The sequence below is a fragment of the Cervus canadensis genome, chromosome 24 (genome assembly GCF_019320065.1).
Source record: "Cervus canadensis isolate Bull #8, Minnesota chromosome 24, ASM1932006v1, whole genome shotgun sequence".
Lineage (NCBI taxonomy): Eukaryota > Metazoa > Chordata > Mammalia > Artiodactyla > Cervidae > Cervus > Cervus canadensis.
This window is the reverse complement of record NC_057409.1, coordinates 39,791,098-39,815,859: the sequence shown is the minus strand read 5'-3', so window position 1 is coordinate 39,815,859 and position 24,762 is coordinate 39,791,098. Positions and strand designations below refer to the sequence as shown.

Below are 24,762 nucleotides of genomic sequence, written 5' to 3'. Positions count from 1 at the left end.
CTGAAAAATTCAATAAACTCAAGTTTAAAATGTCTTTATTCAAAAATAAACTAAAGTAGGGGCATTCCCTGGCCGTCCAGTGATTAGGACTCAGCGCTTTCACTGCCATGACCCCTGGTCAAGGAAGTAAGATCCCACATGCCATGCAATGTAGTCAAAAAGAAAAGGTTAGAAAATAAACAAACTAAAATTACTGATTTTGGGCTTCCCTTGTGGCTCAGTTGCAATGCAGGAGACCCAAGTTCAATCCCTGGGTCAGAAAGATCCCTTGAAGAAGGGAATGGCAATACACTTCAGTGTTCTTGCCTGGAGAATTCCATGGACAGAGAAGCCTGGTGGGCTACAGTCCAGGGGGCTGCAAGAGTTGGACTCAATTTAGCGACTAAACCACCACCACCAACACCACCACTCATTTTAAAGGAATAACGTTATAAACCTAGCTATCAAACCTACTGATTTACTAAGCCTATATTATCATTAAAAAAAAAAATGTATACCTTCTAAAGAGACTACAACAGCTTCAGCACTTTATATTTTCTGTCCACATTACATGTGAGGAGGAATACTTTGGACACATTTTAAAAAAACTATTTCCCTTTTAAAAAAAATTCATTTGAAAAACCAGTTTTCTTGAATCAAAATACTGACCGTACCTTCAAAAAAATCAAAATCTTGTAAGTCATCAGGTAGCCGTGGAAGGACGTCAGAGAAGTCCTCCTGGTTCAATTCCAAGTCGTTTGGAATGTCGGTGATCTCATTGGCAATGTCATCCGGCAACTCATCAGCGCTCAGCTCCGGTGTGGACGGGCTCCTAGGGAAGATGACATGGTTGGCCCACCATTCCCAATTTACCTTCACACCAAGTCACCGGAAGCAGAAATGGAAAATCCTAACTCAAAATAATCTCCTTGCCTACTTTAAGATCTGAAACCAGAACGGCAGACCTCACCATATGCAGTCACATATTTCTGCAACTTTTCACCCATGTATTAAGAGAAGGAAACCATTTTGAGATACTATTTTTACTGCAAATTAGTAGAATGAATTGCAATTTGGTGTACTAGTAGAACGAATTACAATCTGGTCTATCAAGTGTGTCTTACTACTTTCTGGTAGAATTTTAAATCTGGTCAAAATAATTTTTAAAAAAAGATGAAAGAGATAAAATTGAAATTTGCAGCTGAAACAGAGGCATCATTCATCAGGTCAAAATGCTTACCCCTGTCAAAATTAACAATGCATCACATTTCTGATGGAATGTTTCTGTTGGAACATATATGCAATTTCTGTTGAAACAGAAAAATCTGAGAATAGACAATTAAACTCCGTAAATCAGCATCTGCTCTCTTGGGTTTTAATCAAAAACTTTACTTCAGATCTACACACGTCAGGTATCTGGTAAAAATCCTACTGGAAACTAGAGTCTAGGCTGATACACCACAGGGTGCCTTTAGCCTACTTCCAACAGGAAAGGAAGCCGATGTCCTGAGAACAATCAGAACACGTAAAGGAGACGTGAGCCCTGGCGCAGTCACTGACCGCATGTGGGAGGCCTCCACTGGCAGTGAGACGCTGGTGGGCATGCTGAGGTTCCCCTGGGGGACTGCAGGGGGGATGGGCTTCTGGGGTCGACGAGGTCCACGCCTTCTCTTCTTCTTGTGTTTTTTGGTAAGTGCAGGAGGCTTGGTTTTTTTCCTGGGTTTCCTCTGCTGCTGGTGCTGAACTTTACGGGAGCTATCTCCTCTCAAGAAATTATCCTTTGGAATGAATAAACAGGTATTTTTAAACTCAGATTATTTGGGAAAAAGCAAATTGCTATCTGAAAAACATACTTATATCTCTTATTATTTTATACAGTGCCCCAAACTGTGTATAACAATAATTAAATGAATAAGAAATTCATTTTAAAATTTAATTCACATCAATTCAATATATACATAAAACTCATTCCACACTTATAGGCATTGTCACAGGTGCTGTAGTATAAAAGAACTGAATAAAACTTGATTTGCGCTCCAAGGGAACTTACTTGGTATCCCATGGGAGAAACATGAATATGAGTATACATAAATACTATAGGAAAAACTGGGCGATGATGATGTAAATACCGTCTAGGGTATGCAAATGGAAAATTCATCATCTGTAGTTATGTGGGATTAAATGATAAACAGGACTTTCTGTTGTTGGGATAAGGGGGAAGATCACTCTAAGCTAAAGGAAATAGCACAAATGAGACAAAAAGGACAGCAAATAACTGGGTATAGACTGTTGCTTGGGGATATGATGGAGGGTCAGATATAAAAGTCAGCTGTAAGGAAGTCTGGCACCAGATCCCGCATCACTCTGAATACTCTGCTCAGGATTTTAAACTTCATTTTATAGGCAATGGGGAATGATTTTTGATGACAGCAGACATTTTTAAAAGGATTAACTGGACTTCCCCGATGGTACAATGGATAAAAATCCACCTGCCAATTCAGGAGACATTGGTTCGATCCCTGGTCTGGGAACATCCCACATGCTGTGGAGCACAACTAAGCCTATGAGCCACAGCTACCGACCTGCGCTCCGGAACCTGCGAGCTGCAACTACTGAAGCCCATGTGTTACAGCCTGGGCACCACAACAAGAGTGTAGCCCCTGCTCTGCACAACAAGAGAAAGACTGTGCAGCAACGAAGACCCAGAGCAGCCAAAAAATGATAGGAATGATAATAAAAGGATTAACTATCCTGGTAGTAGCAACGTAAATGAATAAAGAGAAGAGGCAAGTGAGTGAAGGCAAAAATTCCCATCAGAGGGCGATTTCAACAGATATTAGAAGATAAACAGCGGACGGCAAAGTGAGCAAGAACAGAAAAGCAAGGGCTGGCTGAGAGAGAATCCTCATCATATGACAGCTGCGTGGAAGTGGTGAGGATGAGGGGAAGATAGAACTCTCAAGTGTTTCTAGAGTTTCTAGTTGAGGTGATTGTTAGGTGAGGATGCTGTTCGTGGGATACAGAACGCAGCAGAATAAACAGAATCAGAGTTGAGGAATTCAGCTGGGCTCACAGATGGTTTGAGGCGTGAAGATGGCCGGGGGCGGCAGGAGAAAATTGAGTCTGGTGCGCAGCAGGCAAGAAAGGGATGGAGGTGTAGACTCGAGAGTCGCGACACAGTGGGAGTCCTTCAGATAATTCACGTGGACCAGGGTGACAAGGTAAAGAGAGAAGACAGTGGGGACACAGCTTTGTAAAACTGCTGCAGTTAAGTGAGGAGGGAAAGGAAGAACCACCAGCAAGAACAAGAAACTTGCAATATAACTAGCTTTCTTCAGTTAGTACCCTTAAACCTGAATACGGTATTTCATCAATTCCCAGATGCACATTTTACTATCTCTGCAGTTGGGGAGCATTTTACAAGAATGGCGTATCATTATCTCTGTCAGCCAGGTGATGGTCATTATAGCTGGTACTGCCTACATGTTCAAAGTTGGTAATAGCTCTCTGTACTCTTCCTTGTTTGAACTGAGGTTTGTGCACTGCTGGTTTTACATGTAGAGGAAAAACATGGGTATGCAGAAAGGCAAAGAAGAAGCAGGGTAAAAAATTGTTATTAGCGAAGCAAATATTCATTGTTAAAGAACCGACCACAATCCCCACCTCTACCTTTTTTTTTTTTTTGCAAAGCAACAACCAAATGAGAAAGGAAAATAATCATGAAGAGAACAAAGCTGTGTTATATACAAAGCAGATGTTATATACTGCCTTTCACACATCAAGAATTAGCTGAAATCAGGAGTGAAATAGAAGATAAAAATATTTATGTCTAAGTCTAAAAAAGCTATTTTGATAAGTATAAAATAAAAATTTTAAGTGATAAGCAATGCACTGTGCAACATTTTTTCCATCTTGGTGATATATAAAATAACTGTGGTTTCTACGATTGATGTCACCTTTGAGTTGATAAGTTCAGTAATAACCTTTATAACCAAATACATTAAAAGATCTGAAGACTAATAAGTGTCAGTAGCAACAAACATACTCAAAGCAAGAAAGAATAAAATTAAGCATAAATCCAAGAAATCTAAAAGCAGTCTAATCCCAGCCAAACACCTGAATCCAACACAATTACAAACTCAAAAGTCACAAATTTAGAAAACAACAGAAGACAGGCTGCTTTCCAGCCTCTGTAATTCCTTTGGTTCAACACTTGATGTCTACATTTTTTATGCCCACTCTGCAGTGATTAAGCAGCTGCCAGTCCCCACCGGGAGCTGGCATGCACTCCAGGATCTCCCTCTAGGACCAGTGCGTGTCTTGAACATGAGGAAGTCAGAGAGCTCTAGTTAAAAATATACAAGCCCTACTAGTTCTGGTTCTAGGCTTCTTCCTTACTCTTCTAAGCTTATGCTGTGTATCCTGGCAACACGCCACACAGAACCGCCCGTGACCAAGGCCCCGCCTGGCTCTTGCTACCCCCTTACTCGGCTCCTCCAGAAAGCCTGTGAGCACCTGTGTCCTGGAGGCATTCCTAAAGCCAACTGCTCCTTCACCTACGCTATTTACGAACACTGTTCACTCCCAGTGTTCTCGACTGTCCCCTTCTATGAATATTTCTCTGCAGGACAACAGCCCATTTAGTACCTTACCCTCTGTTCTACAAGCTCCTCCCTGTTGAATACAATGTTCTGTCTGCCAGCCTGGACCTCGTATAGCTTGAGTCTCCTCTACCAAATGGCTGTCCCATCCAGTGGCTGAGTCTAGCTCAGAATCTCCCCCCACCCCACAAGCCATGTGCCTACCAATAATTTATTCAACAATTACTTATGGAGTATCTTTGCTCTAAGCACTGCAGATACAGCAATAAACAACACATTCCTGCCTTTGTGAAGTTTACATTCTAGTAGGGGGATTCAGAAAATAAACGAATTAATAAATAACATTAGGTAAATACAAATGTTAGGAAGGAAAATAGGTAGGGTATGAAGATTCCCTGGTGGCCCAATGGTAAAGAACTTGCCTGCCAATGCAGGAGACTTGGGTTTGATCCCTGGTTTGAGAAGATCCCCTGGTGAAGGAAATGGCAATCCACGCCAGTATTCTTGCCTGGGCTTCCCTGATAGCTCAGCTGGTAAAGAATCAGCCTGCAATGCAGGAGACCCTGGTTCGATTCCTGGGTCAGGAAGATCCACTGGAGAAGGGATACACTACCCACTCCAGTATTCTTGGGCTTCCCCTATGACTCAGCTGGTAAAGAATCCACCTGCAATGCAGGAGACCTGCGTTCAATCCCTGGATTGGGAAGAATCCCTGGAGAAGGGAAAGGCTACCCACTCCAGTATTCTGGCCTGGAGAATGAAATGAAGGAGTGAGACATGGAGAATTTGGGAAAAGAACATTCCAGGAAAAGACAAAAACAAGTACAAAGCCCCTGAGATGGGAGCATGCTGTGCTGTGCTGAGTTGCTCAGTCATGTCTGACTTTTTGCGACCACCATGGACTGTAGCCCACCAGCCTCCTCTGCCATGGGGATTCTCCAGGCAAGAATACTGGAGTGGGTTGCCATGCCCTCCTCAAGATGGAAGAATACGTAAAGTGTTTAAGAAAGAGCAAGAAGGCCAGTGTTGCCAGAGCTCTGGAGGTGAGGAGAGGGTGTAAGATGAAGCTGGAGAGGTTGCTAGGGCCAGATGGGAAGTGCTTCATAGGCACAATTAAGAATTTTGAACTGGATTCTAGATGCGATGTGAAGCCAATGGAAGGTTTTGAGCAGGGAACTAAAACGATCAGATCTACATTCTGAAAGGCCTGCTCTAAACGCTACATACTGAATGATTCCATTTATAAGACACTGGAAAATGTAAATAGAGACAGAAGCAGATCAGTGGGGATGAAAAAGGGCTGACTACAAAGGGCAGCATTAGAGACTTTGGCGGGGGGTGATGAACTACTGTGTATCTTGATTACAGTGGTGTTTATACAACTGTATGCACTGTCAAAATTCACAGAACTATACATTGAAAAGAGAGAACTTTATTATATGTAATTCAAAGACAGTGGGACCCATGTACATGGTCTACACTGGCTGATATGCAAGCAACACGTATGGGGGCAGGAGGCATGGCACGTGGAAGGGAGCCTAATTAGGAGACTATTATGATAATGTAGGGAAAGATGATGGCATGTAGTTGGAAAGTAGAGCCACGAGATTAGCATGGTTTTTACCGTCCAGAGTCTCTCACTGGCGGACTGATGGAATACAAGTGTTGCTATACTCTCTCATGTAACTTTTCACTTAAAAATAGCTTAAACTAGTGTCAGATTCTACAACTGCCTCCAGAGAGAAAACCATTTGTATCATTGTAAAAACTTTGCATTGAAAATATCCTTTGAAAACCTGATTAATATAATTTTATTTACACTACATTTTTATTGTATAAAATAAATATTATTTTATGACTAAGTTTATTACACTAATTCAACCTTATGTTTGCCCAGCTGAATTTGTCTAAGTAGAATATTTAACCAGCTGAAAAGAATAAACTGCTTTCAATTTCTTTAGAAGCATTCACATAATTGTTATACTGATCAACTCACTGAATCAATAAAGCAGATCCTGAAGTACAGATCACCACTATTTAACAATATTTTCCTAGTCTTATTAGAAATGTGCTAGAATGGTAATTATTTACTTCAGTGGTTTGAAAGCTACAGAGCCCATGTTACCAAGGGTCCATGAGACCACCAATGAAGGTCCTCAAAAGTGGTTCAAAAAACATATGGAAGTCATTCTTTAACAATGATAAAGCCTCAATGAGCTAACAAAAATGTCTTTATTTTAAATGCTAAAGTAATTACTCAACATCTGTATGCTTAGTTTAGTGTACAACATTTCAAAATATATGGTCAATAAAGGAAATCTAAAAAACAAAAGACGTTCAAGAAGCAGCAGCCAGTAAACCTAATACATGGCAACTGAGGTCTAAGAAGCATGAGATCTAAAAAACCCTCGATATTCACTTAGCTAGTGGCCATGCCAGGACCACGGTCTTACAACAGGTCCTGTCCAGTGGCCACTGGGCGACCCTGACGCAGCCCGGCAGACTGAAATACGCTCACAGCAGTAAGAGCGTCTCACTCAGTTTTTCAGCACACAGGTGCCTAGCACTTTGCAAACAGCAGGACTCAGGAGTGGTCGCATGGGGAACTGCCTTTATCTTAAGTGATTATATAATTCAGACAGCTCACTGATTCAGAATTGTCTCTCCTCTCAATTATTCTGCATTAATTAGGGCTTATGCTACCAGCACTAACTAAAGCAATAATTAAATTCAATGGAATTATAATGGGGTTTGGCTTTTGGCTGAAATTTCACCAGATAAGCAAGACATTCACAGAGTTATATACAAGTAAAGCAAAAACCTAGAGAAATGAGGCAAAGAAAGATCTTGGAAAATCTGCCTAAGTATAAGAAAATGTATCTTAAGAAGAAGTATAGACTAGGTATAGATAATAAGCAAAATGACCATATCTAAGTAACTAAATATTTTCTAGTTTTTTTTTGTAATGAGGGTATAAAATTCATCAATAGCTTATTATCAACATTTTTTTTTAGTGAAATAGACTACCAAATGTGAGGTACTAAAAGAGCTTCACAAAACTTGTTTCAGTGATACATATACACACGTAGCTTGTACCAAGTCACAAAACATTTCCTACTATGGATAGCTATCAAACCATTTAAAGCCTCTGACTATCACATATAGGATGGATAAACAACAAGGTCCTATTGTATAGCATAGAGAACTATATTCAATATCTCGTGGCAAACCATCATGGAAAAGAATACGAAAAAGAATGTATATACATGTATAATTGAGTCACTTTAGAGAAAAAAAAACCAACACATCATCATAGGTCAAATATATTTCAATAAAATTTTTCAAATACAAATATAAAAAAAAAACTTTGAAAGCCTCTATTGCAGAAAACAAAATCTGAACTTACCATTTTTTTGGCATGTTCTTCACACAGAGGTGTCTGGTGTGTAATGTCAAAAACGGGCACAGAACACTGCTGTCCATCTGCGAACTTGGCCGTGCAACTTGAGAAGAGTTGCTGAGAGCGGTTTAAGAGGATATCTGGGGTATTTTTAAGTTAAGAATAAAATACACTGAAACAATTTAATTTTTCAATTTCTATATAAAATTTATTTTTTTTCAGTTACTTGTGCTTAGTTATCATAAATTTTGTATTCTACAAAAGCTAAAGAACCAACCCAATTACTATTATAGAAAATGGTAACAGTTGAATTTATCATCTTCAATTATCAGAAGATACTTCTAAAGGAGTCTATTTTGTTAATGAGCTCCTAACATGAGTCTCCCTTATGGCCATTCTGATTTCTGTTATTTAGAGAAGCAGGGTCATTTCCTTCCTAACACACCAACTCCTAAAAGTTCCGCTATGATGGTTTAAACAACAACAATAAAACTTTCTTTTAAGGAAAATTTCTGCCTGAGATACTAATCAAGAATAAACAGTTAAAGATATAATTACCAAAAAACTCATCTATCCCTATTTGAATTTTTCATTTTACATCTCCAATACCAAACTCAAACTTCTAACTTATGAAAAATTACTTTTAAATTAAAACTGTACTATTAAAAGTCGAACATCAGGTTTGTCATCATCATTTTTAAGCACTGATACTTTTAGCCAGTAACTACATTTCCACAGATTTACTTTATATCTATTAAGGGAATATCTTTCATTTATTCCTTTATGCTTTTACAATTAAGCATACAGGAAAAAAGCCTTTACTGCATAGACACTGTTGCTGAAAAAGCTGTGAAAATACACTACCAAGAAGAGAAAGGAAGGAAAAAAATCAGAAAGATAGTAAAGAAAAGTAGTTGCTACTATATTTTTTTAAATGCTACTCAACTTTAAATGTTTAATAGAAGTGAAGGTAATAAGAGTTCATAATCACTCTGAAGTTCCTTAACATAGGTTTTCCTCATATATATTCTGTCTTATGATATCTTCTTTCCTAGTTGGTGATGTTTGTTATCTATCATACATTTCAGATCAGCAATGTACTCAATAAAAATAGGAAATTGATCCCATAGTAAAAAAAAAAAAAAAATCTGTAAAACTGTATAACTTTCTTGGAGGACTAAAGACGGTTTTTGAATAATGGGATTTGATTTTCCTGTCAATGGGTGTCATGGTTATCTCTTACAAACTACCTAGAACTACTGGAAGGACCAGAATCCTATTTTTAAAAAATTTTATTTAAATGATAGCCACTGGAAGAACCTACTACTTGCTGTCCATTTTCCTCATTTTGATATAATTGTTGAATACAGAATTATAATGACATAAGCAGAAAAACTAAGATCATGGCATCCAGTCCCATCACTTCATGGCAAATAGATGGGGAAACAGTGGAAACAATGGCTGACTATTATTTTGGGTTCCAAAAATCACTGCAGATGGTGATTGCAGCAATGAAATTAAAAGACGCTTACTCCTTGGAAGGAAAGTTATGACAAAGCTAGACAGCTTATTAAAAAGCAGAGACATTACTTTGTCAACAAAGATCCGTCTAGTCAAGGCTATGGTTTTTCCAGTAGTCATGTATGGATGTGAGAGTTGGCCTATAAAGAAAGCTGAGCGCCGAAGAATTGAAGCTTTTGAACTGTGGTGTTGGAGAAGACTCTTGAGAGTCCCTTGGACTGCAAGCAGATCCAACCAGTCCATCCTAAAGGCGATCAGTCCTAGGTGTTCACTGGAAGGACTGATGTTGAAGCTGAAACTCCAATATTTTGGCCACCTGATGCAAAGAGCTGACTCATCTGAAAAGACCCTGATGTTGGGAAAGATTGAAGGCAGGAAGAGAAGGGGACGACAGAGGATGAGATGGTTAGATGGCATCACTGACTCAATGGACATGAGTTTGGGTAAGCTCCGGGAGCTGGTGATGAACAGGAAGGCCTGGCTTGCTGCGGTTCATGGGGTTGCAAAGAGCTGGACACGACTGAGCGACTGAACTGAACTGAACTGAACTGAAGCAAAAAAGCTATTCAATTTTTGAGCAAAAAAAGAAAAAGCTATTCAGTTTTTGAGCAAAACAAATGCAAGAAACTTTGAGTAAACACCAAGAATATCAGAAGTAATATAAAAACTATTTTAAATACTAAATTGCTATGATTTCAAATATCATTCACTTGGCCTAAGAATGAAATGTATCACCCCAACGAGTCAGTACTTTTCAATGCACACTCAATTAGTTAGGAGGATACGTTGGAAACAATGTCTGGTGAATGGAAGGGCTTTGTTGGTGCACTGTTCACCCTTCACGGTCCCACTGCATGCTGCAGCTTCCATCTCCTTCAATGTGGTCCGACTTAGGCTAAGGAATAAAAAACATAATAAGAATTTTTTAAAATGCTTTAAGAATCTAGGGCAATTATTCAAATAATGTTACTACTTTATAACATTCACACTTTTAACTACCTAGATTCATTAATTAATATGCAAGTATGAATAACAATGACCAGTTCTAATATTTCCCCAACTGACAATAATTACTATGCAAGTATGAATAACAATGACCAGTTCTAATATTTCCCCAACTGACAAAACAAATAATTACATTATAATTTAGCCTCAGCTATGTCTATCTATTTTGGGGTTTTGTTTGGCTTTTTTTTAAGTGATATTTCGGTTTCTTTTACTTCACAAAGAAGCAGTAGAAAATAGTGATGAAGACCATCAGACTAGATCAGACAGATCTGGTTTTGAATTTCGGCTCTACCTCTTACTAGCTCTGTGATCTTGGGCAAGTTACTTAGCCTCGCTTAAGTCTCAACTTCCTCACCTGTGGAGTGGAGATAAGAGTCCTCTAGCTGACAGGCAAGCATCAAAAGACACAACACATCTCAAACACCACATACAGTATAGAGTACAGTACATAGTAAAGAATCAATGGTTGTCAGTCACCACTATTATCAACATCATCATTGTTAGATTTTGGCCTCAGAAAGCTTCTAAACAATACATCTGCAAAATAATGAACCTAATACATGAGGAATGGGATGCAGAACAGAGAGCTAAGCAATGAAGAATCTCCTTACCACCCCTCTCAATTTGCCAGCTTCCACTTGCTCTATTAATTAATATGTATTCATTTTATTAGTTTGTAATCCTTCCATAGTTTTATACAAACATTAAATTTTTTTAAAAATTTTAATTCTTGGAAGTGTAAAAACTATGCTATCTATGTAACTTTATCAAATGCCATAAACTATCAGGCCTTTACACGTGCCTGAGTGTGGAAAAAGAATCTACTTGGTGCCCTGAGTCACAAGTCTAGCATCAAAAACTGAAAAATCTTTTGGATTGTTTCTAGTATCCTTCTAAGGATTTAAGTGAGATGATTTATATTAATTAGAAAAGGTCATAAAGAATCTAAGTCACATATAATATTTCTATTACAATTGTAACTTCCATATAAATAGTGAATGCAAAAAGGTGCTGCCTTAGAAGCTGCTTTCATTAAGAGTTTTGCTAGGTTTGTCAGGATCACGAGTGAGGAAGGAGGTCATTAAGCTCACAATTTCCAAAAATTGAGGCTTTACTATTTTGGCAGGTAAGCCCAATTTCTCTTGGTCTAGATTTAAATAGAAGGTAGCTCTCTAATTTGAATGGATAAATTTCATTGAACTCTTTAGTAATTTACTCAACCATCTGCCAGGCCTAGTGTTACAACACAGCCCTCACTTACTTTATCCTAAACTTCAAAGTAAACCATTGGCTTCAATTTTAGAATCATCATTATGTTCTAACTCACCAATCTATCTCTTAAAATAAACCCAGTCAGGATTTCAATATCCCCATGGAGAATAATCCCAACAAAACAAAGGTTTTGATGCTGTTAATATGAAAATATTTACTGTGGGCTTCCAGTTTGTATGCTCTACTGGATCCCCTGTTAAAAAAGAAGATTCCATACAACACTATCTCTCCGCAGAATTGTGGGCTATAAGACATTGAGACTCAAGTTTATAAATTTTAAGCTATTTCAATGGTTTATTCTACATGCTCACCCATAAATTACAAAGTTACTAGATAAAAGAATATTTTAATGTTGTTTAGTTTATATCTAAACCATATTTTAAGAATACATATTGGAAGGTAGCCATTATAGCTTCAATTTCTAAAATATTTAACAGCAACTTTTTAAAGGTTTTCTGTGGAACTAGGCCTCTGATAACAAAAATATTAAATACAGAAGAAGTTAGTCAACTGAGTTGATTTTTGCAGACCTTATAGGTAAAGGAGTAAGGAACTAATCACCAACGAATGATTATGGCACACTGGCATATGATTATCAGCAATGCAGTGAGCAATAAAACATTTTATTAATCATGGTGGACATAAGCAAATGATATCACATAAATTTGAGATCTGTAATTGAGTTCATCTTGGTGTCTGTCTTGTAACACTTGGTTATCATGAAATTTTCTGAAAAACATCACTAAAGGTGGTTTGGGAGATGATAAGAGGGGGTCGACTCTGCCAGTTAAAAATCATAGGCATAATAAAAAAAAAATCATAGGCAAGTACAGTTTCCATACAGATAGCAAACTGTCCCAAACTCACAGTATAGTCTCTTTATATGTCACATCTTTGACAGATCTGTAACAATATATGAGACCCAATATATACAATGAGCTACATCTAGATTGCTTCATGCTGGACAAAATTAAAATTTCTACTGACATTATACACTTTAGCATTATATCATATAAATGTTAGATATCTTTAAAACTTACATCAAAATGAGTGAGTTCTTTCAACAAATAGAAAACAGACCCTCACTTGTTCAATTCTATTCATTCATTCATCAACACTGGAGATTAAAAACAAAATATACATTGTCCCTGCCCTCATAGAAACTACTGTCTAGTATGACAGAGAGACATTAATATAAGCATAAAATTCTACAATGAAGCAGAGTACAGAGCACAAAAGCGTATGTATCAGGAGACCAAACATAGTCAGCGGACTCTGGGAATGTTTCTCTGAGAAAGACAAGTCTCTGACCACGGAAGAACTAAGTTAAGCCCTAAATACCTTCTAGTACAGACACCACCTCCATGACAGGAGATTGAGAGTCCTAAAAGTGAGAGGAAAAACTGCAGGCTGCAGTCACTATGGAGGTATATCAGATATACACACATAGTTCCAAGCTACTCCAAATATGCCAAGAAGCAGAAAATTCTTAAGGGCATATTATTTTTTGAGATACTCTACTGGAAAATAGGTTACTTTGTTAAAGCAAATATAATGAAAATCAAAATACACAAAATGAAAATGAAATTTCAAATATTACAGTATAGTTATGTAAGGAATATATCAATATACATATATCAATATATATCAATGTATCAATATATCAATGTACCAACAGCTACAAAGCAAAGGTTAATTTTTAGTTTTTGGCTTGTTTTAAACCCTTTTTCCGTCAAATGACTTATGATCATCCTTGAAAAATTAAAATATACAAACTACATGTTTTTTTAAACTTTATCAATAATCCCATCATCTTGAGATAATACTGGTAATATTTAGGTATATAAACCCCAAAATGTTTTACATATATAATGTTTATTTGCACACACACACACACACACACACACACACACACACACAGAAAAATACTAGAAGGAAACAGAATAAAAATATTCATAGTGCTCATTCTGTCTTGTGAATGGTGATATTATGGCGATATTCTGCTATTTTCCATATTTTTCAAACTTTCACAATAAGCAAATATCTTCATTATAAACAGAAGGGATTTTTTCCCCCAAAGAAATCCAAAGTAATTAAACATTCTGAATATGATATTTGGGATAATGTATATATTACCAGAAAATATAATGGAAATGCTTATATAAGAAAATGCTTATATAAGTCAAAAACATAAAATACCATTTTGGTGGTTAAAAAAAAACTATCGCTTTTACAAGAAATTACTTAACAAGAAATTTTTTAAGCATTGTATTTTTTTAAAGACAGGTAGCATTCTCAAATTCTCTACTAAATAAATTCTAATCGAACTCCAGCAAAATTCTAGTAATACTTTTTTTTTTTTTTACATTCAGCTGGTGGCAGGATTATTTTGCCATCGCTGTAAGAGCTTTGAGCAACAAAACCAAAATACAGTGCTTAAGTACTTCGGGATAATATGTCCACCACTCTCTGTGTCCTGACCATCCTCTCAAAAACTAGAGAAAACAGACAAGGTGAGTTCTTAGAAACAGGCGGCTGTGCGGAGCTCTGACCTGGCTCGACTGCATGTAGCGCTCTGCAGTTCCTGGATCAGCTGGCCAGTACACTCTGGTTCTCTACTGGCCGCCTGCAGCAAGGCCTTCCTGAATGTGTGCCGGCATTTCTTTTGACGAGAGTCTGCCCGCTCCAGGCGGCAGAGGTGCTTATATTTCTGCTGAAAGTAAGTGCAAAGTTGGGTCACCCTGGAGCTCCTACTCTCCGTGTCATCATCATCCGACCTAGAAAGTGCAGGGAGAGAAGCAGAAAACTTGATTACATGGGAGGTGCATTTTAGAAAAGGGAAAAGCAGGTTGAGGAAAGGGGGCAGGATGTACAGGGCCGAAACTGGTGGCTCATGAACACACGCGATGAAACGAGAGGAAGAGAATTTCAGCAGAGCAGCTGAAAACAAGTACAGTGTTTTAACACTAAGTGGGCAGTAGAGACAATCCAATGCTCTAAGAGGCTTAAACTTCTTAGTCTGTCATAATTAGGACATTTCATGCATCAGTGTCTTCTCAATTTTAAGTGAAGAGGTATCTGCAGGAAGAAAATAATTTCTTTACCTCTATTTACTAAAAAGTCTGAATAAATGACATGAAGGTTATGATGAAACACTCAGCATAATTTCATAAAAGATAGGTCGTACCAGAAATGGAGCAGTGAATACATCTAAGAGTTGCCCTTTCAGATGCACTGGTTTTTAACCACCTTCTTTTGCTAAGCACTAAAAGAATTTTGATTGCAGGGATCACAATCATTCTACAGCATTTGTTCAAACTATGGAAATATCCTAAACAACATTTCACATCCTAGGGAATTACAGAGGCTTTTCTGTCTTTGGGTTCCCTAGGTGGTGCAGTGGTAAAGAATCCGCTTGCAAATGCAAGAGACGCCAGTGATGTGGGTTCGATCCCTGGGTCAGGAATATCCCCTGGAGGATATTCCAGGGGATATTCTTGTATTCTTGCCTGGAAAATCCCATGGACAGAGGAGTCTGGTGGGCTAGAGTCCATGGGGTTGCAAAGAGTCAGACCCAACCGAGCGACTGAGCACTTTTTGTCTTTATGCTAATACTGACTGACAGGTGGCCCTGGCTGGAAGACTATGTTGAAAAGGATGCTGAGAGTACATCAGGCTCAAAGAGAAACAGTATGGTAGTTAGTTAGCAATGTCTACCACCAGGGAAGCTAACAAAGTCATCTTCCTAGGGAACAAATGTGACCTCATTTTTTTTTTTAAACCATTAGGAATAATGCACATAAGACTGGAAAACCAACTGTCTTATATTATATATTACCTTCCTGCTCTTATATCATAACATAAGCAATACACGTGTGACACTCCAAACGATCTATAGTATCTTACTAACTTGTGGTAAATCCTGCTCAGTTTCTCTTCTTTTCTTGAGTGGTATCACCCCTCTTTCCTTCAGAATAGCTTATAACCAGCTACTCTGTAAACTTCTGTTTAGTATATGTCCTAAGTCACGTTTTCTTCAGCACAGTTTTTACTACAGATATACCAACTGAAGGATCTCACTTCTATGTTTCCCTCTCTTTGACATTCAACATTTGCTCTATGTCTGTCATGCTTTGTGAAAAGCTAGGAGCTATTTAAAATTTCAATTTCCCAAGACCCACCCTAGATACGCGTGCATGTGTGCTAAGTCATTTCAGTCATGTCCAATTCTCTGCATCCCTATGGACTGTAACCTGCCAGGCTCCTCTCTCCATCCATGGGGTTCTCCGGGCAAGAATACTGGAGTGGGTTGCTATGCCCTCCTCCAGGGGATTTCTGGACCCAAGGATTAAGCCCATGTCTCTTACGTCTCCTGCACTGGCAGGCGGGTTCTTTATCACTAGAGCCACCTGGGAAACCCACCCTAGATCTACTGACCCAGAACTTCCATGGGTTAGGACGCAGGAATCTTTTAATTGCTCCCTAAGTCTCATAGCAGGTCTCCATTTGAGAGTTCTGGCAGGGCCAGGAAATGCTGTTAGTAGGTTTAATATGAGATAGAGAACAACAAGTAACATAGGAGAGGTGCAGATAAAATGCTTCTAACGTCTACTGAAAAGACTCCTGGCTGAAAGGCTTTGTAGAGTAAATGACAACAGAATGGAACCTTGAAGAAAAGGTGGAATCTGAAGATGAGAAAAGAAAGGGATCTCAGAAGGATAAAGCAATAAGCCAAGATACAGAGATGGACAGGATGGGGAACAGCAAGGACTGAAGAGCTTAGGTGGGCTAAGGAGTGGGGTATGCAGAGTACTGACGGGTAAGGCCAAACATAAAGGCTACATTAAAGAACTTAACCTTGATTCTATAGGCAATGAAGGACCCTGTAGATTATTAAGAATACAGGTAACAATAACGGAGCTGTGCATGAGAACGATCACACATGGGCGGATATAAACGGGAGAAAGAGAGAGAAGATAAGAGTAATGAAGAAGTTATTACAAAACTCCATGTAAGGGCTTCCCTGGTGGCTCAGTGGTAAAGAATCCGCCTGCTAATGCAGGGGACATGGATGTGATCCCTGGTCCAGGAAGATCCCACCTGCCTCCAAGCAACTAAGCTTGTGCACCACAACTATTGAGCCTGTGCTTCAGAGCCCATGAACTGCAACTACTAAGCAAACATACCACAATTACTGAACCTGCACACGAGAACCTACAAGAAGAGAAGCCAGTGCAGAGGACCAGTGCCTGCTCACCGCTATGAGAAAAAAGCCCTAGCAGCAACAAAGACTCAGCACAGCCAATAAACAAACAAACAAACAAAAAATTCCAGGTAAGAAATAACAAAGACCCCATACCAAGATGGCAGCAGCAGGACTGGAGAACATGAGAGGTCATCTGCATGTAATAAAGATTTGTCAGCTGGGCAGGGAAGAAGGAAGGAACAATTATCACCCAGCAGTTCCACTGGCAAAGACCAGGAAACAGCAGCGAGAGAAAATTTGGGAAATAAATTCCATAAAAATTAGGAAATTAATTCCATATTGCATGCATACATGCACAGTCAAGTCCGTCTCTTTGCAGCCCCACAGACTACAGCCCACCAGGCTCCTCTGTCCATGGCAAGATTACTGGAGGGCTTCCCAGAGTTAACGGTACAGAATCCTCCTGCCAATGCAGGAGACGTAAGAGACTCAGGTTCGATCCCTGCGTTGGGGAGATCCCTTGGAGGAGGGCGTGGCAACCAACAAGATTCTCCAGTATTCTTGCCTGGAGAATCCCATGGACAGAGGAGCCTGGTGGGCTATATATAGTTCATAGGATCGCAAAGAGTCAGACACGACTGAAGTGACTTAGTACACATGCAATAATAGAGTGTGTTGCCATTTCCTCCTCCAGGGGATCCTCCCGAATCTGGGAGTGAACCCCCATCTCCTGCATCTCCTGCATTGGCAGGAGGGTTCTTTACCACTGAGCCACCTGAGAAGCCCAAATTCCATTTTAGACCTACATAATTTAAAATGCAGAGGAGCCATCAATGGGAGTGGTAGAAAAACCGTTGGAAATTATAAACTTGAGCACATTTAGGGAAGAGATACAGATTTCAAAATCAACAGCTAACAACTGGGAGTAACTAAAAGTAAAAGGCCACAGAGATAATAGAAAGAGCAAGACCCATAAGGGTCATTATCACAAAAGAATTCGGTGGCTGAGTATGAAGGATAAGAAAGCCAATAATGACTTTGAATCTGCATAACTAAGAGAATGGAAGTGTCATAATAGAAAGAGGAGAGAAACAGTAAGTCTTAAAGGGAAAATAAAGGTACGGTGAATAATCAAATGCCAACACTGTTATTTAAAAAGACTATCACCGCAGAGAAAACGGACTGAATGAGTGGTTCTCAAGTTAACCATGGGAAGCTGCACCTGGATGTAGAGGCATGTTAGGTCGTGATAGAAGTTTTCAGAGTTTATTCATAACTTTCGTATTTATCTTGCTGTGGCCCAGTAACTGGCAGTTTGCAGACTACCACAGGTCCACAGACCACCCTTAGTGTGGTCCTAAACTGGAAAGTCTTCAGGGTGCCCTCCACTCTAAGACGGCTTGAGAGTGATACTTCCAGGGGCTCCCCAGGCGGCTCAGTGATAAAGAATCCACCTGCCAACGCAGAAGACTTGGATTCGATCCCTGGGTTGGAGGAAGATCCCCTACAGTAGGAAATGGCAACCCACTCCACTCTTTTTGCCAGGATTATCCCTTGGACAGAGGAGCCTGGGAGGCTGTCGTCCACGGGGTTGCAAAGAGTCCGACAGGACGGAGCATGCAAGTCCATTCTTCAGATCTAGTTCTGAGGAAGATTACCCAACTAGGACGAGAAAGGCCAGTTCCTATCGTTAACCAGCAGTGACGAGAGCTTGCACCCACAGCATTCCTCAGTGAGTGTTAAGTTTCCTTACTTCTTTAAATTTTCTCACTGGTGAAATGAGAGACATAGCTGGCTCCTCTCTCTCCCACGGTTAAGAGAAATAATATGTGTGAAATATTAAGATGCTACTAATAGCCCCATGCACGTACAGAGCAGTGAAATTCTGAACATGATTTCCTAAGACTTTAGGCTTGTCTGTAATCTCAGAGCAACAAGAAATTTTACAAATAAAATTCACATTAATTTATTCAAACAACAAAAGAGCAAAAACTTTCCACAAAGAAAAAATTCAGGACCAGATGGATTCACTGGTGAATTCTACAAAATGTTTAAAGAATTAGAGGGCTTCCCTGGTGGTCCAGTGGTTAACATTCCATGCTCCCAATACAGGAGGCATGGGTTTGATCCCTGGTTGGGGAATTAAGATCCCACATGCTGCAGGGCGCAGCCAAGAAATGAAACAAAACAAAAATAAAAACTACAGTTAGATGTCACCTCCAACCTGTTGGAATACCTACTATCAAAAAGAAATAACAAGGCTTGGTGAGGCTATAGAGAAAAAAGAACCCTTGTACACTGTTGGTGGGAATGTAAACTGGAGCAGACACTTGGGAAACAGTCTAAACAGTCTTCAAAAAATGAAAAATAGAACAGAATTACCATACGTAAGACCCAGCAGTCTCACCTCTGGGGACATATAATCGATGGAAATGAAATCACTGTCTCAAAGAGATATCAGCATCCCCAGGTTCACTACATCATTCCTCACAATAGCCAAGATGTGGGAGCAACCTAAGTGTCTACACACGGATGAATGGATAAGGAAACTGCAGCAGATGTACATAATAGAATATTATTCAGCCACAAAAATAAAAATTCTGTCATTCGTGACAACATGGAGGGACATCAAGGGCATTATGCTCAATAAAATAAGTCAGAGAAATAAACGCCATATGATCTCTCCTTGTACGTGGGATCTTTCACTAAAGATTTGATTGGTGGATGCCAGAGACAGAGGTATATGGGAGGAAAAATGGGTGAGCTATGTTTTAGGGCATTTTATTTGTTTTTTAGTTTAAGTAAATTGAATAATAAAAAAGGATTCTGCTTAGTCTCTCATGGTAGAAAAAAGACCGCAATAGAAACTTTTCGAACAATGATACCAACAGTCTTACTCAGGAGCTGGCAGTCCTGCGCTTCAGCTACTTTGCCTAACCCCGTCTTTCACATTCAAGCATGTATAAACATATTGGCAAATGTAGTAATATTAAGGATAATTTAAAAATAAAGAAGATATGTAATCTTCCTAAAAAAAAAAAAAAAGGTCAAATAGAGATTTCAACATCCCATTCTCAGTAATTGATAGAACAAAATGAAAGGAAATCACCAAAGATGAAAAGAAAGAAAATCAGAGAAAACCTCAACACTATTAACCAAGTTGACCTGACATTTACAGAACGCTGTAATCTAAATGTGATCTCTGATCCCAGTACAATTAAATGAGAAACCAATTCCTGATACATCTCCAAATATGTGTAAACTATATATCACTTCTAAATAACCCATAGATCAAACAAGACATCAAAAGGGTTATTAGAATTCCCTGGTGGTCCAGTGGTTAGGACTTCTAGATCTTACTGCCAAGGGCCTGGATTCAACCCCTGATCAGGGAACTAAGATCCCACAGGCTGCATGGCGATTTAAAAAAAAAAAAAAAGGAGGTGGGGAGGGTATTAGAAAGTATTTTGAATTTAATAAAAATGAAAACATGCCATACCAAAATTTGTAGGATGCAGCTAAAACCAGTGTTTAGAGGAAAATGAACAGCACCAAGCATCTATGCCAGAAATATCTCAGATTTACATGACTTAAGCTATTATCTTAAAAAATTTAAAAAATTAAAGCCAAACAGAAAAAAACAATAAAGAACAGAAAGCAACAAAATAGGACTTTCCTGACGGTCCAGTGGTTAAGACTCCACACCCCAGCGCAGGAGGCAGCGGTTCAATCCCTGATCAGGGAAGATGCCGCATGGTGGAGCCAAATAAAAAAGAAAAGAAAGCAATGAAACAAAAAATAAGAAATTAAAAAGGAAGAAAAAGCAATGAAACGAAATGCTTTCTTTAAAAAGATTAAAATCTATTATGAAGCTATTTTAATTAAAACTTTAAGGTACTGGCATAAGGACAAACAGGCCAATGGAAGAGATTAGAAAATGCACAAATGGACAAACACACATATGTCAAGGGTTCCAATGCAATGGAAAGCAAGTGTTCAATAGTGTTGCTTAAATAGAAAAGTCATATTGGAAAAAAAAATGATCCTTGGTCCTTCACATCACATATAATATATACAAAAATAAATTCCACAAAGACTGCCAGTAAAACAATAAATCTTTTAAAAGATATTATGAGAAAATAGCTTCATAATCCTGGCATAAGCAATGATTTCTCAAGTGAGTCACAAACTAACCAGAAAGAAAAAAAAAGAAACACTAATAAATTGTCCTCATTAAAAGTAAGAACTTTATTCTATTGAAGACATCATTAGGAATGTGAAAAGGTAAGTAGTTCCTGGCAGTAATTACTGTTCCTTAATATTACATTTAAGATACCAACTTACTTCTGCTACTGAGAGACCTCAGTAAAATCCTGAGCGCTCCGCTTTGGCATATGCATCTACAACTAAACTAAGCAACCAAGGAACCTTTGCCAAAACAAGGCCAAACTTTCTCCCCAAATTTCTGTAAGTACCATTTTAGTTTAGGAAGAAAGTTCTTGAAAAGGTTCTTCAGAGGGGAATGTGGTGATCAAACCACTGTCCATTTTTCTTCCCAAAACACAATGAACGCGTTGAGGGATTTTAAATGGCAAAACCTTTTGAGAAATCTCACATGGCAAAAATTTCTTGAAGAGATAATGGACAGGCTGGGCAGGACCAGCTTCCTGGAGCTCTCCATTTGCTGTTACAGTGGAGCGCAACTAGAAGCTGGACGAAGCCGTTCTCCAGGTCATCTACAGTACAGGACGGAGCTCCGGAGGCAGCGCAGCGGGGGTGAGGACGTGCAGCTGCAGGCAGAGGCGGGATGATAAACCCACGCAACCCCAGTTTCACCCGAGGGGAAGAACGCAGTGCCCTGCGCCTGAAGCGGAACACCGCCTGAAGCATAATACGAGGTCAACGAAGATGCTGAGTGAGTGAGCAAACGAATGAAGAGGAAAAGACTAACGGGACAGCTGGGCAAGAACTAAAGACAACTGCTTATAAAAAGGAGAAACACACACTGCAGGGAAAGAAGGGCCAGGAAAGCAGAGTATCACGGTGAGTCAAGGAAGAAGCAAGTTAGCAAAACTGGCCAAGAAAGTAAAATGCTACAGAGATAAAGACGATGACCGTTGGTCACAAGTCTAACACAAATTCTGAGAACTCTGCAATTAAGGAAGAAATGGAATATAAACTGTTCCCGATCAAAGGCAAATACTGTCAATACTAATGTTCAGGTCATCTGCAGAATTAAAATAGGATTCTTGGCTACCATTTACCAGTCATTTTTCATGAATCAGGTATTATGCTGAGCATTTACTTGTGTTACCTCATTTAGAGCAATTTGTCAAATTAACTCAACATATCCCAAGTCAAGCAAAACAGAAAGAGAGACACAGATGTACAGAACAGAATTTTGGACTCTGTGGGAGAAGGCGAGGGTGGGATGTTTCGAGAGAACAGCATCGAAACATGTATATTATCTAGGGTGAAACAGATCACCAGCCCAGGCTGGATGCATGAGACAAGTGCTCGGGCCTGGTGCACTGGGAAGACCCAGAGGAATCGGGTGGAGAGGGAGGTGGGAGGGGGGATTGGAATGGGGAATACATGTAAATCCATGGCTGATTCATGTCAATGTATGACAAAACCCACTACAATATTGTAAAGTAATTAGCCTCCAACTAATAAAAATAAATGGGGAAAAAAAAATATCCCAAGTCAAGCTAAGCTGATATGAATATCAACCTTAGGAAACATGTTTGATATTATCCATAACTTGGAAAGAAAGCTTACGCTCAGTTGCACTTCCGTCTGAAAGCAAGAAATGCTAATGATAAGGAAATAGTCTTGAATGACATATAAAACAGAACCTCAGAGAGAAAAAAACATATAGCATTTTCCAATACTAACTCGGAGACAGGAGAGACAGGGACAACTATATGGGATATAAATTCCAAGAGTGGAAACGGAAGCATTAGGCTATTAAAGGTTAAGGACAACATCCATTAATAAATATAGCTAACTTTCCTGCTCTAACTCCACGTCCAAATAAGCTTCTGGCTATAACTTGCCTCCCGTATAGTTTTGCTTAGTGAACATTTGTACCACTTAATGATTGTATTTCTGACTATAAACTGGCATTTTGGCTTATACATCAGTCTCTAGTGAATGAGTTTCTTAAGCCTAATCATCTCTGGATATACTAACAAATCACATTGTACGCCTATCAGAAACCAGACCCTAGAATGTATATCCATGCAAGGATACTTTGCAATTCTAGGAGCTGGCCTGGGACAGATAGTCTCCCCTTTATCTTGTTGAACATCTATTCAACAGAACTTAAAAAAAAAAAAAAATTAGCTGAGTCTGTAATTTACCTTTTGGCCTCACAGAAAAGGATCTATCTCAGTCCTCTCACACTGCACCCAGCGCATAGCCCCACGATGCTGAGGCAGCCCTCTGAAAGAGAACTAGCCTTCTTACTACCACCTGAAGGGGCTGTGCATTAACCTACAGCTTTCTGATAAGGCAGGTACCAAGAACCTCTAATGAGACTATTTTGGAAACTACTTTAACACATTAGAAGTATTCAGCACATTAGAAATATTAAAGAAAGGATCAATCTTGCATAAGATGGAGGTGAAGTAAAAAGAACTATTCCCAGCTACTGTGTGGACAGGGCCAAAGAAAAAAACACGGAGAAATCAGACAGGGGGACTCCAAGTAGGCCAGGGACACTGGCAAGTTCCTTCACCTGTCGAGGCCTTGATTTCCTCTTCTATAAAATGAGGAAATGGGATCCAATGAACTCTCAGGGCCCCTTCAGTTCTAAAATCTATTACAATGGGTTCCTTCAGTCATAACTGAAAAAGATACTGAAACAAATTTACCAAGGAAACATAAACAGCACTCTCCTCAAATAACATAGTACATCTCCTCTCAAGTGGAATCTATTTTTACCTCCATTACAATAAAACTACATCCAGTAACATTTTAAAAATCAGCATATACAGGAAGAACCCATTTACTACAGTGGAAATTGAAGGATAAAAAGGAAGAGGAGGACTCACGTGTGTCTTTCGTATCTGAGGGTCTCTCGGATGGACCAGGCCACCTGGTATGGTGAGGCCTGCTCTGAGTCCTCAAGTTCTTCTCCACTCTCTTCAGACCAGTCCAACCCTAGGACAGGGGAGGATGTGGCAAGTTAGAAAAAATTCATGTTTATTTAAAATTTAGATGAAAAGCTACCTGAAACACATAACCTAACACCTGTAGCAAACACTACCATAGTGTGAATAAACGCCTCCTGATGAGTTTCATCCCTGTTTCTAGCAAAGATATTAATAATGAATGTGTAACATGCACTCAAATTTAAAACGATGACACTGTAACAAAAAGGCGCAGATGAACTTCTATAGGATGCTTCACAAAGGGAGAGGAAACAACAGAGAGTTCAAGTCAGAAAAAAATAAAGGGTAGAATTTCTTAAGTATCAAAAAATATACACTAAAATAATATCAGAAAAACATACGAGATATTCAAGACAACGGGGAAAGAAGCCTAATGTATGTTCAGGCAAGGAAAAGTCAAAAGGTACCACTGGACTCATGCTATACCTCAACAAAGAAGGGCCCTAGAATAAATTGTTAAAAGGCAGGCACAGTGCATCCCCCTCTCCCAACAACATCTCTGGAGGAAAGGACTCCATCCACAAGGCAGGAACATGTTCAGTCTTTTGCTCCCCAGGGGAAGAGGGAAGGGCAGGACTGTTGTGCAGTCGGTCAGTC

General features: G+C 39.2%; 1 protein-coding gene across 8 annotated transcripts in view; it reads right to left on the bottom strand.

Annotated features, from left to right (window-relative positions):
• The window catches only part of INO80D (INO80 complex subunit D), a 67,023-nt gene that overhangs the window by 12,756 nt on the left and 29,505 nt on the right, over positions 1-24,762 (bottom strand). For all 8 annotated transcript variants that reach the window (XM_043444727.1, XM_043444731.1, XM_043444733.1 and 5 more), the window contains 6 exons: positions 24,046-24,154; positions 14,334-14,558; positions 10,287-10,396; positions 7,987-8,120; positions 1,540-1,757; positions 654-811 (listed from right to left, as the gene is read on the bottom strand). In XM_043444727.1, coding sequence (XP_043300662.1) covers positions 654-811; positions 1,540-1,757; positions 7,987-8,120; positions 10,287-10,396; positions 14,334-14,558; positions 24,046-24,154 — 954 coding nt within the window. The remainder of the gene's footprint in view (positions 1-653; positions 812-1,539; positions 1,758-7,986; positions 8,121-10,286; positions 10,397-14,333; positions 14,559-24,045; positions 24,155-24,762) is intronic.